At 39.6% G+C, this 15,755-nt stretch overlaps 1 protein-coding gene across 2 annotated transcripts in view; it reads left to right on the top strand.

Moving 5' to 3' along the window:
* Positions 1–15,755, top strand: part of SLAIN1 (SLAIN family member 1) — a 73,558-nt gene that overhangs the window by 26,836 nt on the left and 30,967 nt on the right. For both annotated transcript variants that reach the window (XM_027116039.1, XM_027116038.1), the window contains exon 2: positions 805–944. In XM_027116039.1, the coding sequence (XP_026971840.1) occupies positions 902–944 (43 nt within the window). In that variant the 5' untranslated portion in view covers positions 805–901. The remainder of the gene's footprint in view (positions 1–804; positions 945–15,755) is intronic.

The raw sequence follows: 15,755 nt of genomic DNA, 5'->3' as shown, positions 1-15,755 counted from the left end.
TTTATATAGCAAGGTCAGTTACTAGAGCCTGTGATTATAATTTTCTTTCTTTTTTCTGTCAACTGTTGGTTAATTCTCAAGGTAAACCTTTTTGTATAACCCTATCACTGAAAATATTCTAAAACCTACCTTAAAACAGTACATCAATGAGAGAAAACCTTTGTTATGACTTGTAGTGCCCCAGGGTGGTTATTTTGAATCCTGCCAACTATTGTGCAATGGTGAAGATGCTGAAAGTGAACTCTTCCTAAAACATATCTTTGAAAGCTGTTTGGCTTTAATGAGAAAGAAGCACATATCAAATTTGGTATAGATTTAAGACAGGAAATATCTGATTATTTAAGGGTTGAGAGAATCAAACAGCTGACTTGTTTTTAGACTTACTTTTGTTAAATGCAAATAAGACTTGCCTTGTTTACCACATCATGTTTATGTATATTAGCCCAAGTTCACATAAGATTCTGTTGTCAAAGAGAGATGAAAATGTTCACTTCTAGAAATATAAGTGAGCTGATCAGATCATCACGGTGCCCCAGGTCAGTTCAGTAGCCAAAGCCCCAGATCTTTGACTCTCTGAGACATTGTTCCATAGCTTTTTGAAGTCCTCCTTGCCACCAAGCTACAGAATGTGTCATATTCTACCAGGGGGTATTTATCTGTTAAAAATGATTTTGGTGTTTGAAGTAATCAAATGTGAGTTCTGTTTTGATAGAAACTGTTAAATACATGTTGTTTTCTCAAGTACAAGCGAGGTAATCTCTATGTAGCTATATAATCCCTATAATGTAGATTTCTTTTTTTAAGGTTATACGTTGGCTCTTCAAAGACATTCCCGTCATCAGAGAAATCCCTGAGCCCTTTGCAGTGGTGTAGACATGTCCTAGATAATCCGACTCCGGAGATGGAAGCAGCAAGGCGTTCCCTGTGCTTTAGACTGGAGCAAGGTAACCGCGAACCCGTACACCTGCATCCTCAAACTCCTGCCACTGTCCACTGTTTTGTTGCTGGTTTTGGAATAGACACTTAATTGAAAAACTTTACCCTAGGGTGCAGCTGTTGCATGTGATTCACTTCATATGTTTACACATCAGGGTTTCTCGGTATAGAATATATTTAGATTTGTGCTTGTTTTTAGCCAGATTTTCAGCTTCTTTTAGTGTTGTAGGAATACATATTATTTTTCTATTTTTTCTTTCTGTTTATGAATGTACCAATACATAAAATGGGCCAGTCTTACATTCTCTGGGGATGGTTACAAGGTTGTGTCGCTGAATTCCAAGATAGTGAACTGGGATTCCACTGGGACCTGGGCACTGACCTTTTGCCTTCCCTAACTGTTTATTTGGATGTATAACTGGAAGTCCTAACCTTTACAAACTAGGAGATAATCTTCATATTGTATGTAACATTTAATTATGGAGCCCAACATAAGTTTAAGTAAAAAAAAATAATAATAATTAGGATAGTTGTAGCAGGGGAAAAAAAAAGCAAAAGGAATGAGTAGTACTCAGCTCCTTGCTATTTTGATAAAGTAGACTAGTACTTAAGGCTGTAATTATTTAGGCTTTTGCTTGTCTCTTAACCTCTTGGTATCGGTTTCATTATCTAGGTACACTTTACTCCATGGATCACTCGCATCCAAATCACACTTGAGCTCGAAAATGGGGTTAAGGGTTAACCTTAACCCTCCAGATGAAAGAATCAGGGTAGCTGAGAGTAGGGCTAAGGGAATCTGCATTGGCAAGGTCACCAGTGTGATTCTTATGCACACTGAGGTTTGAGAACACTGCCTATGAAACTCTTCAAGGATAATGAATGCTTATCAAATACTTGGACATGATAAGACAAAGTGTAATAGGAACCGTTTCTCGAGCTCTTAATTCTGACAGTCAGAACATTAAGTTCTTGACATTTTTCATTGTGTTCTAACTGCTCATCTGAGGTAGGTACTACACTCACTTTTAGAGGTGAGAAAAGTGAAGTTTAGAGAAGTTGAGAGGATTATGAGGGCAGAGTGGTCCTTGAGAGCAGAGCCAGGGCCTGGGTCTCCCTGACACCAGAGACTGTCCTTAACCAGTATTCCATCCTGCTTTATTGACACAGTCAACAGTAAATATGAACAGAAATCTGTTTTAAATATGTGGGGAAGGCCAAACTAAAAATTAGCGTGTTTTATTAGCATTTTAACTAAAATGAAATAAGTGATGTAGTAATAGCAAGTTGAAGAGTGGAGTAGGAACAGAGGCATACTAGGGTTAAAACTTTGGTGACAGATGCATGTCTAAGAGGACAGCCATCTCAGAGCCAAGACTCTGGTCCTGTTTCTGGGCCCATTTCCCTGAGTGGCCCTAAGCAGACCGTTATTTTCTCTTTCAAAGGTTGTGTAGGCCATCCCTAAGTTTTCTTATTCAAATACCTCTGATTCAAGGACTTTTTATATGTATATTTTTATATATGAATTTTGCTCAATTTCATTTGAAATAAAATAAAAATAAAATTCAAATGGAATTAGAATCCTTTAGTTCAAGGGTCAACAATATGAAAGGGATCAGATAGTAAATATTTTAGGCTTTGTGGGCCATCCAATCTCTGCCATCACTAGAAAGCAGCCATAGATGCAAACATTAATGAACAAGGCCGTGTGCCAGTAAATCTTTATCTGTGGACAGAGAGTTGAATTTCATGTGACTTTTTTTTTCATGTGTCAAGAAATATATTCCTATTTTTAATTTTGGTTTTTACCTTTTTTTGAAAATGGTTAAAATATTCATAGTTGGTGGGTATTATAAAAACAGGGGCAGGTTGGATTTGGGCCACTCAGGTCATAGGTTTGCTGACCCCTGCTTTATAGTTCATTTGCACACAAGGTAGATCTACATACAAGGTTGGTTTAAAAAATAGAGGAGAGGCTATGTTAATTTAACGCAATGTAACATAAATGTAATTTAAAAATAATCATAGTTGGTGGTTGCTTTTGAGATTCTAGACTAAGTGCCTAATTTTCCTTTCATTGGCAAGGGGCTAAAGCAAAATTGTGAGGTCATGAGGACATGAATTGCAGTTTTATTCATAGTGTAATTTATTTAAATTTAATATAAAAGAGTTAGAGCAGAGAACTAGCTTTTCAAATTCAAAATTAGTCTTTTACTAAATTTGTATGTAAATCTAAATCCTCTTTTGCTGTGAGGCTAAATGCTTTTGTTCCAAAGATCCATAATCCATAATCCCATTATGAGATAAGAAGTAATGGATTAGAATAGGTTGTTCAATGGGTGAAAAAAATTTTTTTGAAACTTAACATGTTTTATAAAGCAGTACATCTATAGTTTAGCAAGCATTAGTCTTACAGACATTATAAGGAAAAGGTCAAATTCCTACCCCATTCTCTCATGCCCATTTTATTACCCAGATGCAGTTACTTAACAAAACCTATTTGTTCTGGTTTTGTTTGTCTACCCTCCCTTTATAAATTCCAGGCTTGTATGGCTATTGCCTGAGTTATCAATTTTAATCATTACCGGTTGGCTTTCTACTTTGGGTGGTGAAGGTTTCATTTTTAACTTCCTCCCCCCACTATACTTTTTCTCCGCATATTCCGTCATGTAGCTTTTTACCAATTTTAGGATACATCAGTATGGATTATGATAGCAAGACTCACATCGAAGCCATGCAGTATTTTATCATTATGTTTCTTTTTTCATTTAACTATGCTTTTCCTTGAGTTAATTGTAAAAAGACATTTTTCTTGATCCTTGTCATTAATTTACCCTTAGACTCTCCAAATGAAACATCCTCAGTATGGTTAGACATAGACACCCACCAAGGGTTTTTATTTATTTAGTTTAACCATTCCTCCTGGTAGTGCCTTCTATTCTCACTGCAGTCGTACCTTGTTCTCTGTAGGCCTGTGCGCAGCTGTCATGGTGGGACTTCCTTTTTGCTCTCATCCTAGGAATTCCGCATCCTGTCTTCTGCATTGTATCGCTCGTGTCCTAAATGCAGAGACTTCCTTTTCCTTATTCCCTAGTTTAGCAGAATACGTTCTCCTGTTGCTTTTTGTGGGGAGTAGAAGTGGAAAGAGGATATGTGGGAGGTCAGTGGTGAGAACGTCATATGTCTGAAAATGTCTTTATCGTACCTTTGCTCTTACACTTGATTGTTCTTCGGGCTACATGTAGAATTCTAGTTTAGAAACCATTTCCAGCAGAGTTTAGAAGGCAGTGTTGCATTATATTTTAGCTTGAGGATTGCTGTTGAAATCCTTTACCATTCTCATTTTTGATCTTTCTGCGTAAAATACACTGGATATTTTAGAATCTTTTCTTCCTGGTATTTTGAAATTGCATTTGTGTGTGTGTGTGTGTGTTAGACAGTGGGTACTTCCAGCCTGGAAACTTTAGCTCTGCAAAATTTCATGCATTATTTCTTTGTAACCACCCCTCCCCTCCAGTTCTCTCTATTCTTTCTTTCTAGGTACTCCTTTTAGTCAGATGCTGAATTTCCTGGATTGATGTTCACATTTTATATTTTTCTCTTCTTTTGTTTATTCTTGATTTTTTTTTTGAACATTCTGCTTTCTTGGAGATTAAAAAACTCGTCTGCTAAACTCTTGCTGCATATTTATTAAGTACCTGCTATGTGTCAGGAACCATGGTAGGTAACGGGGATCCAGCAGTAACCAAAACAGTCCCTGCCCTCATTGAGTTTACCATGTAGTTTGCAAACTTTCACTTAATCCTTCTGTTTTTTGTAAGATACCCTTGTATGTGTGAGATATCTTAAATCTAGCAGCTTTCTGCTTCAGTTTAAGTGATGAAATCTGTCTTTGGTAAAGCACGAGAGGAGCAGCTGCTTGGGCTGGGGAGGGAGCCCAAGGGTTTTGGTACTCTTCCCATAGACTTTGCAGCAGTCATCTTGTGTTCGTTTCACCATAGAACTCCCTACCCTCTGTGGTGTCTGTACCATCAGTTTCAGAGCTTTTCCAGGTCTTTGTTCACCTATTCCCACTGTGGACCCTCAGAGCAGAGAATATCAAAACCCAACTGGGTCCATCACCTAATGTTTATCTGTTTTTTCATTTCTAAATAAAATGACTCTTCTTAGTCTGATAGTATCTCCTCTCCTGTTTGATATTCCATGTAGGTTTAGAAGACCTGAGTTAGCTGTCATTCTAGTGTGGTTTTGTAGAAATGAGAGAAGAAATCATAGTTAGTCCTCTATAGCAAAGAATTCTTACTGGATTCCAGTTAAGGGATTCTTTGTCAGTGACAGCTAATTAACTGGTATCAGTTAATTACAGTTTCTTTTGGTTTTTTTTGCGGTACGCGGGCCTCCCACTGCCGTGGCCTCTCCTGCCGCGGAGCACAAGCTCCGGACGTGCAGGCCCAGTGGCCACGGCCCACAGGCCCAGCCGCCCCACGGCACGCAGGATCCCCCCGGACCGGGGCATGAACCCGCGCCCCCTGCATCGGCAGGCGGACCCCCAACCACTGCGCCACCAGGGAAGCCCCTAATTACAGTTTTAACTTAAAGTTTATTCATTATATAGCATAAATGTTTAATTGGAATAATGTGTGTCACGTATTTTAGAAGTTTCAAGTAACTCCCTAATAAAGTATTTTGTTTTTGTTTAGACTTCATTTCTCTGGAACAATCAGCATCTTCAAGTAACAGACATCATTGAGCATTTTCTTTGAGACCAGGGTTGTGTCTTCATTTGAATATAAATTGCCCAAGGACAGGGACTTTTTTTTGTTGATCACACCAGCTGCAGAAGGGAACCTGACATGTATTAGACACTGTTGCTAAAATAAATGAATTTTTGTTTAATTCTTTATGAACCCAATGTCACAATTACTACTGTTATAATTTCAGTTTTGCTTTTGAATATTTCAAGATGGGGTGAAGTCTTTGCACCACTTTCCTTACCAGCCATCTCTTTCTTTCAGAAGAAAGACTGGCGTCACTTGAAGTATCAACTTGCAGCATTGCTTTTCCATTCACAAGCACGTTTACTTTAAAATAATTGGTTTTTACTTACCTTACTGCATTTTGTTGCAAAATGATTAGTGGTTGTACATGCTTCTCCCAGCCATTCCCCCACCCAAGACTGTTCAGTTAGACCATCCACTGCCATGAAAAGGAGCAGTTAGAGATGAGCTTTGAAGAAAGGTAAAGTTATCCTCTCTGTCTCTCTCTCTCTCTCTCTCTCTCTTTCTTTTACCAAGGGATAGGTAAATGTTCTTTAACGTCAGCCTGCAACTTCAGATAAGATGCTGCTTATTAGAGAACAAGTATTTTAGATATTTGGTTTTTATTTCCTGACCCTGATGTTTTGGGGAAGAAAATTGCTCAGCAATTAAAGATGAATTCCCTGAGAACATGTGAAGAGGGCCATAGTTATGAGGAGCCAGAGTCTATCTAGTGGGTGGGCCTTATGTCCCCTTGGGCCCCTTGGTCTTACATCTCTTCTTTCTCATTCCCTCTTGTACCCTAGGAACTTAGCCTGTGCTATTTTCTCAGTTGCAAATTAGCTGTCTTCTCTGCTTAAGGCCCACACATCCCCGAGCACATCTGAGTAAGGGTTTGTCAACCTCTGTTTCTGCAGGTACACTGAGTAGCATTTCTCTTAGAATTGTCTCTAATTGTGTAGTTGCTAACGAGCTTGTTTGGATTATAACTTCTTGAAGGGCCTAACTCTCTCCTTGTTGCCTACCTTCTCGATTTGGGAGGGTCCTCTAATAACCTTCATTCATATCTGACAACTTTGTGACCCTGGTTCTAGATTACAAAACTTGGTAGATTTTGGGAGAATATATGGGAGGTGTTCAAGTCTTGCCTTGAGGTTGTGAGAACAGGCTTATTAAGATCCTGCCCTTTGAAGAAGGTTTGTTTTTCTGAAGAAAATGATGGAAAAGAAATGTTTTATATGATTTAATTTTATAGGGAGTGAGCACCCACATTATGACTGCTTGTAAGATATTGCTAAAAGAAAACCTTTGTTGTCACAGCTATAATTTTGCTAATTGGTTAAGTGCACTCAAAATACAATAGGATAATTATTTTTGGTATAGGGTATATATATTACAGATGATCAATATGTATCCAATACTCTTAAATTCTCATAGGGAATATAAATTGACTTTAATTAAAATATTAACTAATATTTTAACTGAATATTAATTAAATTAATTGCAACTTTATTGTGGCTCCTGAAACTTATTTTTCCCTTTTCCAAACTGGTCTTACTATTCAAATTGTATAATTTGTAAAGTCTTATGTATCAAGTAGTCAGCAAGGCAAGTTACTTAAGCTTTCTCAGCCTCTTCTACATTTACGTTTATTTTATAGAGTTGCTATAAGGGGTTAAATAAAGATGTTTGTGAAGGAGACATAATAAAGGCTTAAATATTCAGTCTCTTTCCTAATATATTGGAATAACATAAATGACTTTTTTGGATAATGTACAGAAAGTAATGATAGAAATAAAATAACTAATTGCTGAAAGTTAAATCTTTCAGTACTTCTAAATCTACAATCTATTCGTATAAAATTCAGAAAGCCTAAACTAATATTTCCTCTTTTTCTTGGTTGGTTTTTCCTTTTTGAAAATGCTCCTAACAATGTTTGTTATGTTACATTTGGAAGCACCCTGTTTTGTGAACATCTTTTAATTGAATTTTTAACATGTGTGTCCCTTTTTTTCACATAGATTAAGCATCTGAGGCTAGGGGGACCTGTACCTCAGTTTCCTTTTGAATTGCCAGTGCTTATTACTAAGTTTTAAGCTCTGAATGGTTGGTTTCTGTGATGTATTAATTTGAGTACATTTAAATTCCTTAGAGCAAAGAAACTAATTGAACATTTGGTATTGTAAATGGCATCCGGTTAGCCAAAGCCACACACAAAATAATTATGTAGTCATATTCATTACAGTGTTAGCTCTGAGGATAGAGATTTGAGTCTGTTTCGTTCCCTGCTGTCACCCTCCCAGTGCCTGGAATGTCACCTGGTAGGCGTTAAATGCTGATAGTTGAATGAATGAATTTGGAGGAAGGGTTTTTTTTTTTAGTTAATTAATTTATTCTTTTTGGCCATGTTGGGTCTTCGTTTCTGTGCGAGGGCTTTCTCTAGTTGTGGCAAGCGGGGGCCACTCTTCATCGCGGTGCGCGGGCCTCTCACTGTCGCGGCCTCTCTTGTTGCGGAGCACAGGCTCCAGACACGCAGGCTCAGTAGTTGTGGCTCACGGGCCCAGTTGCTCCACGGCATGTGGGATCTTCCCAGACCAGGGCTCGAACCCGTGTCCCCTGCATTGGCAGGCAGATTCTCAACCACTGCGCCACCAGGGAAGCCCCATGGGGGAAGGGTTTTTGATCTAGTAGTTAGATCTAGTGCCTCAGCCCTACTTGACTCTGTGGTTAAGAGCACATCACTTGTTTCCAATGTCTTGCTTATGAGTGGGGACGTTTAACAGATTTCACAGGGCTGTTACAAAGATTTCAGGAAATGCTGAATGTGAAATTAGTCTGAAAAACGTGAAGTGTCATGTAAATACAGGGACACGTTCCTAATACACAGTTCTTTATTCAGAGATTGAACCCAAAAAAATACAGGGAATCCTCTTAGTTCGGCTATTTATAGAAAGCGAAGAGTATTTTTTTCTTTGGGGGAATGGGTCTGTTTTCTCTCCCTATAAATAAAGATACTTGGTAGAGTTAGGGATCTCAAATTGAAGTTTTATGAGTGTAGTTTATTCAAGAATAGTAGAAAATTCAAGAGGACCTCTGTGGTCTATTCTTTTTCTCCTGCTTCTTCTCGGATCTATATGTATTAATATTTCATTTCTGACATGCTTTTCTTTCTTCTTCCCCACTTCCTCCACCCCTTTAGAATGTAAATAACAAATATCCATAGAACTTTCATGGGTAGCATTAACTCACATGATATTCTAAATTGGAATAAGGCTAATCTAGACTCTTTTGTTAAGTCCATGTCATGAGGCTGGGATGTTAGATAACCAAATAATGATCCAAAAGCTTATCTAAGTAATTTGAAACACCCAATATGTGGCTCAGTTAATTTGGGGCCAGTTAATAAAAGCTTATCTTGCCTTAAGATTCTTGAATGTCCATAACTATTGAATCAGGACAGGTCACATTTGAGGAGTGTGGGTATAGTTTGCACCAATAGTGTAGCTCTGCACACTTAGCTATCTTGGGTCATGTTTCCCTGGGACCATCTCTCATTTCCTCTGGGATTATATACTAAGCAAATGTGAATAGCTATTACCTCTTAGCTGAGTTTTTCTCTTATCTTCATATGACACCAGTTCCCATTCTTGTCTCAGTTGTTATGATGGAGTGTTTCTCTCTAAATTTAGCCAATGAAGAAGAAAGTTGTCGACTAACCCAGGGCTCTGAAGGTGGCCTTTTTCATTTGCAAAAGCCACACAGATTGAACTGAGACATTAAGAAGCTTATCGAGTGTCTTGTCTCCTGGAGCCTGCCCAGTCTCTCCTTGCGGGGCCCAAGATGCTATCTCCGCCAGCTCGTGTTTCCAGTCTTGAGGTGCTCTGTCACATTTGGAACACAAAATTAAAACTTAGTCTGTGTGGTTCATTTTAGGTAAGCTCTGTAAAGGATTCCCTTTCTCATTGGAAAAGTAATCTGGAATCACACTGAAATTTTTGTGCAGAAACAGGGTTTCTTGACATTTGCTATTATCTCTGTGCGCTGGAAGTTGAAGATACATCACGTCTGTGTGCTTCCATCACATCCTTGCTTTGCTCTTAGGCTCCGAATAGCATCAGTGTATTTGCTTCATTATTAGGAATGGTGTTGAGTACAGTAAAGTAACACATAATTAGGGATTGTGTTCCCATGAAATTCACAGTTTCTATACCATTATAGCCAACAAACATAGATATGTATTTGCCAGATATTCCTAAACAATTGTCCTTTCCTTTCTTTTGCCAATTATGCATGTGTTTCTATTTGTTTTTTCTTTTGCATTTCCACCATGATTAGAAAGGTGTTTATCAAAATAAGCAATAACTTACGACAGTGCATAATGTTTGTTATAATGAACACATAATTGGCATGCTATTTTGTTACCCACCCCAATGAGAAGAAATGATAGAGATTCTCCCAAAGCAGTTGTTTCCTGCTTTCACACTACTCTGATGATTGATTACACTTGCCTTTATGGCAGTAAAATTTTATTTTACCTGTTTCTTGGGACCTCTACCAAACAGTCAATTTCTGCAAGAATTTGTAGACAACCTTTCCTGAGACACTGGGCCTTGACCAGAGAGATGATTCAGATGCTAAACCATGAAGTAAATGTGTATTGAGCACTTGCTAGCGCTCAGTGCTAAGGACTAAGGGTACAGTGGCAAGATGAACTCAGCATCTGGCCTTTGGAGCAAGCAGTCTAGTACAGGGAACAGATGACACAGATGGCAGCTCTTGTTCTTTTTTCTTCCTTTCCCTTAAAACAAGCATGATGATGTTCATGGACCTGAGTCTGAGGGGTATGGCCAGGAAATGCTTTCCTGAGGATGTGACATTGAAGAGTCAGCAAAAGTTCAGCAGGTAACTCTGTAGCAGAGGAGGGCAGGGGAGCAGCTCAGACCATAGGAGCAGCATGTGGAAAGGCCCTGAGATGGGAGGAGACTCGTGAAGTGAGACGAACTGGCAGACCACGGGCAGGGAGAAAACCTGAGCTGAGTGATTCTAAAGGAAACTAGAGTTAAGGACTCTGGACTTTCTATTGAGATGGTTGGGAAACCTTTGAATAGTTTTAAGCAAAGGAGTGACATGACTTTGGACAGGAAAGCTACAGGGTATTACCTGAATTGTCTTACAAGACTGACCCTTTTTTGAAATCTGGCAAAATTTGGAGAGTTGAAATAGTGATTTTAGAAATTCTTTGGGATGTTGCAGTTGGGCTTTAGCATTTTTTAGGATGATTCTTTAACTTAGTTAGACTTGGAAATGTTTTCTCCTGCTTCTCTCATTAATATCCTGAATTTCTTGCGTGACCGCCTATGGGAAGCAGTAGTTTAAAATGTGGCCAAACTTCATGGTGCTTAATTTACTTTGAAAATATAAGGCTTTGATAGTCTCATTTATTTATAATACATGGAGCTTTATACTTTTATATAATGACAAGTTTCATGTGTTTGAATTTTGGAGCTCTTGTCATTTTGTACCTGTGAGTTTAATATTTTTCCACTTGTAAGATATATTTCAGTGAACGGGGTGTGTGTGTAAAAGTATCAATTTTTGAAATTCAGGTTTTAGTGTGCGTGCCTGTGTATTCATATACGTGTGTATATATGCACATGCAGTGTAATCGTGTGATTTTCCATTTTCATAGCATTTTTAAATAAGGAAAGTGGGATCAGGAAAAGGATACTCTAGCAGTAGGAGTTGCTGGCATGTGCTAAAGATGATGACTGCAAGTGGTGGGGATGTCTAATCTTCAGGGTCAAACCAGATACCTATTTTTATTTTTATTTTTATTTTTTTTATTTTTTTGTGGTACGCGGGCCTCTCACTGCTGTGGCCGCTCCCGTTGCAGAGCACAGGCTCCGGACGCGCAGGCTCAGCGGCCATGGCTCACGGGCCCAGCCGCTCCGCGGCATATGGGATCTTCCCGGACCAGGGCACGAACCCGTGTCCCCTGCATTGGCAGGCGGACTCTCAACAGCTGCGCCACCAGGGAAGCTCCCAGATACCTATTTTTAAAGACGGCAGAGAGATCTGATTGAGAAGCAGAGCTCGAGGTGACTTCAGGTATCCACATTAGACTGAGCAGAGAGTGGGAGGAGTATTAGATGAACTTTGGAAGCCTGCTACCTTCCACCCTAAGATAGAGACCTCCTTCCTTTGTGCTGTTGGGATCTCAGCCACTCTACTGCTGCATGTCCAGGCACGTATGGAGAACTTGCTTATGAAATAATCCACCTGTTTACATACTGTCTGTTGTTAGTTTCCTTAGAGGCCTGTTGGTGTAATACCTACACTGGTGCAAAAGAAACTCAACGCCAGTTACCTGTATTCAGATGAACTTAGCCTTTATTCATAAATACGAACCAGCAACCAAGTCTCACTTGCTTTTTGAGAAAACTAATAGCATGAACAAAATAAAAAGGTCAGCTGACTTTGTAGGAAAGAAGTAACTAGGGGAATAGAGAGCTCAGTGTGCTCAGATTCAAGAGAGTAGTAATACAATTTTAAAACAAGAACAGATTGCTAGGAAGAGCAGTAGTCAAATGATTACTACTTTTAGTCATTTTTAATTTCTTGGAAATACTGAAATAAAAAGACAGGGCTAAGAACCAAGCTGCTTATCTGAATTAGACAAAGGAATTGCCCCAAAAGAGAGAAAATTGAGAGAAGTTAGGGCACTTGGAGGACAGATCTGCAACCTCTGATCTTTAAGTTTTAGAAGCTGGAACAGATAGTTTAGAGGAAGAAAGAATCAGTTAATTACGGAAGAAGATCTCTTTGAGCTGAAGAAAGACACGCCCTCAGCATGAACTGGGTTAGATGAAAAGTGACCTACACCTAGACATCCTGGTTTAATTCAGATTTTCCAGGGCTTAGGATAATATCCTAAAAATGTTCAAAGGAAGAAACAGGTTATCTACAACAGTAACAGACCTCAGATATTTCGTAAGTAATATTGGATGCTAGATGGGCAATATTGTCTTTAAAGTTTTGAGGGGAAGTTATTTTCAAACTGTGATTTCGTACCCAGGCAAATAGTAAATTGTGGAGACAAGTGGGAGAGGGTTTTGGATCTGCAAAGATTTAGAAGATTTTACTTTATGCACCCTAGTTTAATGGCGGGAAAAGTACCAGGAGAGAGATCCATGAGATCTACAAACCCTAGGTCACCAAGATGACCTAGGAGAAACCAAGGAAGATACAATAAGAAAGTGATTTGACTCTGAGGGCTTACGACGTCCTTCCCCTAGTTGTTGGGGTCTAGTCCAGTTACTTTTCTCGGCTGCTGTCCTTTCACAATGCTCAGTTCTCCAGTTAATTGTACTTACTACACCAAAGCACTGAAATGCCACGTTTATGTGGCTTGACATCCAGTGATCACCTTAAAGCTTGTCCGAAGCACAGCTATTGCACAGAACGAAAATACAATAAACCTTGACAGTATCCAGATAGAACCGTCAAACCGAGGTGGAAGGTACGAGAGGGGGAGCATGCACGAAATGTCTAACCTTTTCACCACGGGGAGTCAGGCACCAACAAGCTGGTGCTGGTTTGTCTACTTAAAGTTGCGCTTTTATACGAATTATATAATTGTCCCCAAATTCCAAAGCAAAACTCCTGCCAAATGGATCTGGTTGTTATAACCTTTATGTATATTTGAATGTTCTTCTACGTGCAGGTATTTTAATAAAATCATGGAAGTGGTTAGTTTTAGGGCCAAAAAAAGTTTTTGCTTTGTCAAAGCTATTTATATTGATATGTTTACTTTCTACTACCACTCAAGACTGGTAGGTCAGAGGCCTTTTCTGCCACTGGAATGTAGGCCACACACATTGTGTCCCTTACTGGAAGAAGAGTACCCTAGCCCAGGAGGTGCTAAAAGGAAGGATGGTTCAAATTCCATTTCCATCACTCTTCTATTCAGGAGCTTCTAGTGCTTTCTGTTAGCCTACCGGGCTTGGATTCTTACCACACTGTACATGTTCAAGGGCAGGGGGACTCTTATTGGTGCTCTAGTCTATCCTTAGAGTTCGCTGGGGGGAACCCACTATATTCAGAGGTCAAGATCGTCTAGCCTATTTCTGCATAGAATTGGATTCTGTAGCGTCTTCCTGCTCTCATTATTGCCGTGTCGAACGTGGAAGTTGCTCCAGCCGGCTGTCACGGCTTGCGTTGTGGCTGTAGTCTAACTTGAGAGCAGCCGTCTGCAATCCGCATGACAACATCGCGTGGCTGACAGATCCTTAGGCCACTCTTTTCCCTTGTTCTTTGCAGGTTACATTATTACTTTCACATGGGCCCTCTTCTCACATTCTGTGGCCATTTTCACTGTCCTTAAATTTGCTGTAAGCCATAGCAGTCAGGCCCAAGGGAGAAATGACTTCTGTACAAGGGAATTGTTGAACATGCCTTTGAAGTCTGATTACTACTGAAGTTAGATTTATTTTTAACCTCCCCTGTTAATTGCAGATGGGAAGTCTGATGACGATGGTGACTTGTGAAGTCACAGAGGTCACTCCAGTCCCGGGTAACTGGTCCATGTGTGCCTAAAGCCGACAGCTTATCTTCAGTTTTGACCAGTGATTAAGTGGAAACAAGTGGACAGTCCACAGAATTTCCCTTCCCAAGTCTCATTTTCCAGCTTTACTTTTAGACCATTGTCCTGGTTAGAGAAGACCTGAGAAGGATCCAGTAGTGGCTGGGAGAGAAGAGCATTCGGCGTGTGGTCTCGGGACTGGTTAGGGTCTGAGAAGTAGAAAAGGTCTAGTGCCTTACTCATGATGATGAGATACTTCAACCAGCTAGATTACTTTAACGATGAAATTCAGATCAAGAATAATTATAAAACTCTGATCCCTGTGGAATAAATGTTATCAAGTAACACTGCTTCGTGGTGAAATTTTGTAACTCTCATTCAACAAATATTAAACATTTATATGCCAATCATTGAGGGTATACACCATCTTTTAGTTACTTTCAAACCTAATATATTAAACTTAATCCTAATGTTGAAAGTGACTTTCTTGATTAGCTCTAGGTATTATTTATATGCGTAAATGAACTGTTTTATTAGATGTTTTTTGAAGGTGGTATGTGGTTTTTATAAATTATTACATTTTGAATATAACTGGAAGTTTAAATACTGAGTATCTGCAATGTTCCAGGATCATAGGTGTATATGTATCATATATATATAAAACATATAATTTTAAATCATTACACTTGTCATTGTAGGTTGAATGGACTGAACCTGTGGGAAAAGATTCAAATTAACTTAGTAGGTTTTTCTAGCTGTAATTTGAAGATTGAGAGACTTGGGGGTGATGACTAACTTACTCTGATTAAATAACCCCTAAGAGGGCTTCCCTGGTGGCGCAGTGGTTGGGAGTCCGCCTGCCAATGCAGGGGACGCAGGTTCGTGTCCCGGTCCGGGAAGATCCCACATGCCGCGGAGCAGCTGGGCCTGTGAGCCATGGCCGCTGAGCCTGCGCGTCTGGAGCCTGTGCTCCGCAACGGGAGAGGCCGCAGCAGTGAGAGGCCCGCGTACTGCAAAAAAAAAAAAAAAGCCCCTAAGAATACCAGTTACACCAATTAAGGCCCTCATCTGCTAGTTCTTTAGCCTTTCTCCTTATATCAGTCCACTGGCATGTGCATAATAGTTGAATCCTCTTTACTTTTTGTATGTCTGGAAAGAGCAGTATGACCACCTGTTTCAGAGCAGTAGAAGGACCTCCTAGATCCCATATGCTTATTTATCAGGCCGGGGAGAGCTGTGGAGAAATTAATGCTGCTCAGGTTCACCCAGTAAAAATAGTGGATCAGATAAGCTGCAAACCATATGTTACTACTTCAGGGGGCTGGCGCGGGTTGGAGCCAAGTCAGCAGTGCTTATTACTTCCTGTGAACTTACTCCAGAAAACCCCTCAGTCTGTGCAGTCAGAGTTTGTAAGAGTGAACCAATAAAATACTGTCTTTCCTAGGGTTCTTAATTCCCCCGTTTAAGCTTAGTCCAAGCACTTC

Source organism: Aethalodelphis obliquidens, unplaced genomic scaffold (assembly GCF_003676395.1).
Source record: "Aethalodelphis obliquidens isolate GAN/ISIS:26980383/991018 unplaced genomic scaffold, ASM367639v1 scaffold15, whole genome shotgun sequence".
NCBI lineage: Eukaryota > Metazoa > Chordata > Mammalia > Artiodactyla > Delphinidae > Aethalodelphis > Aethalodelphis obliquidens.
Note: the sequence above shows the minus strand (reverse complement) of the source record. Positions and strands in the feature narration are given on the sequence as shown.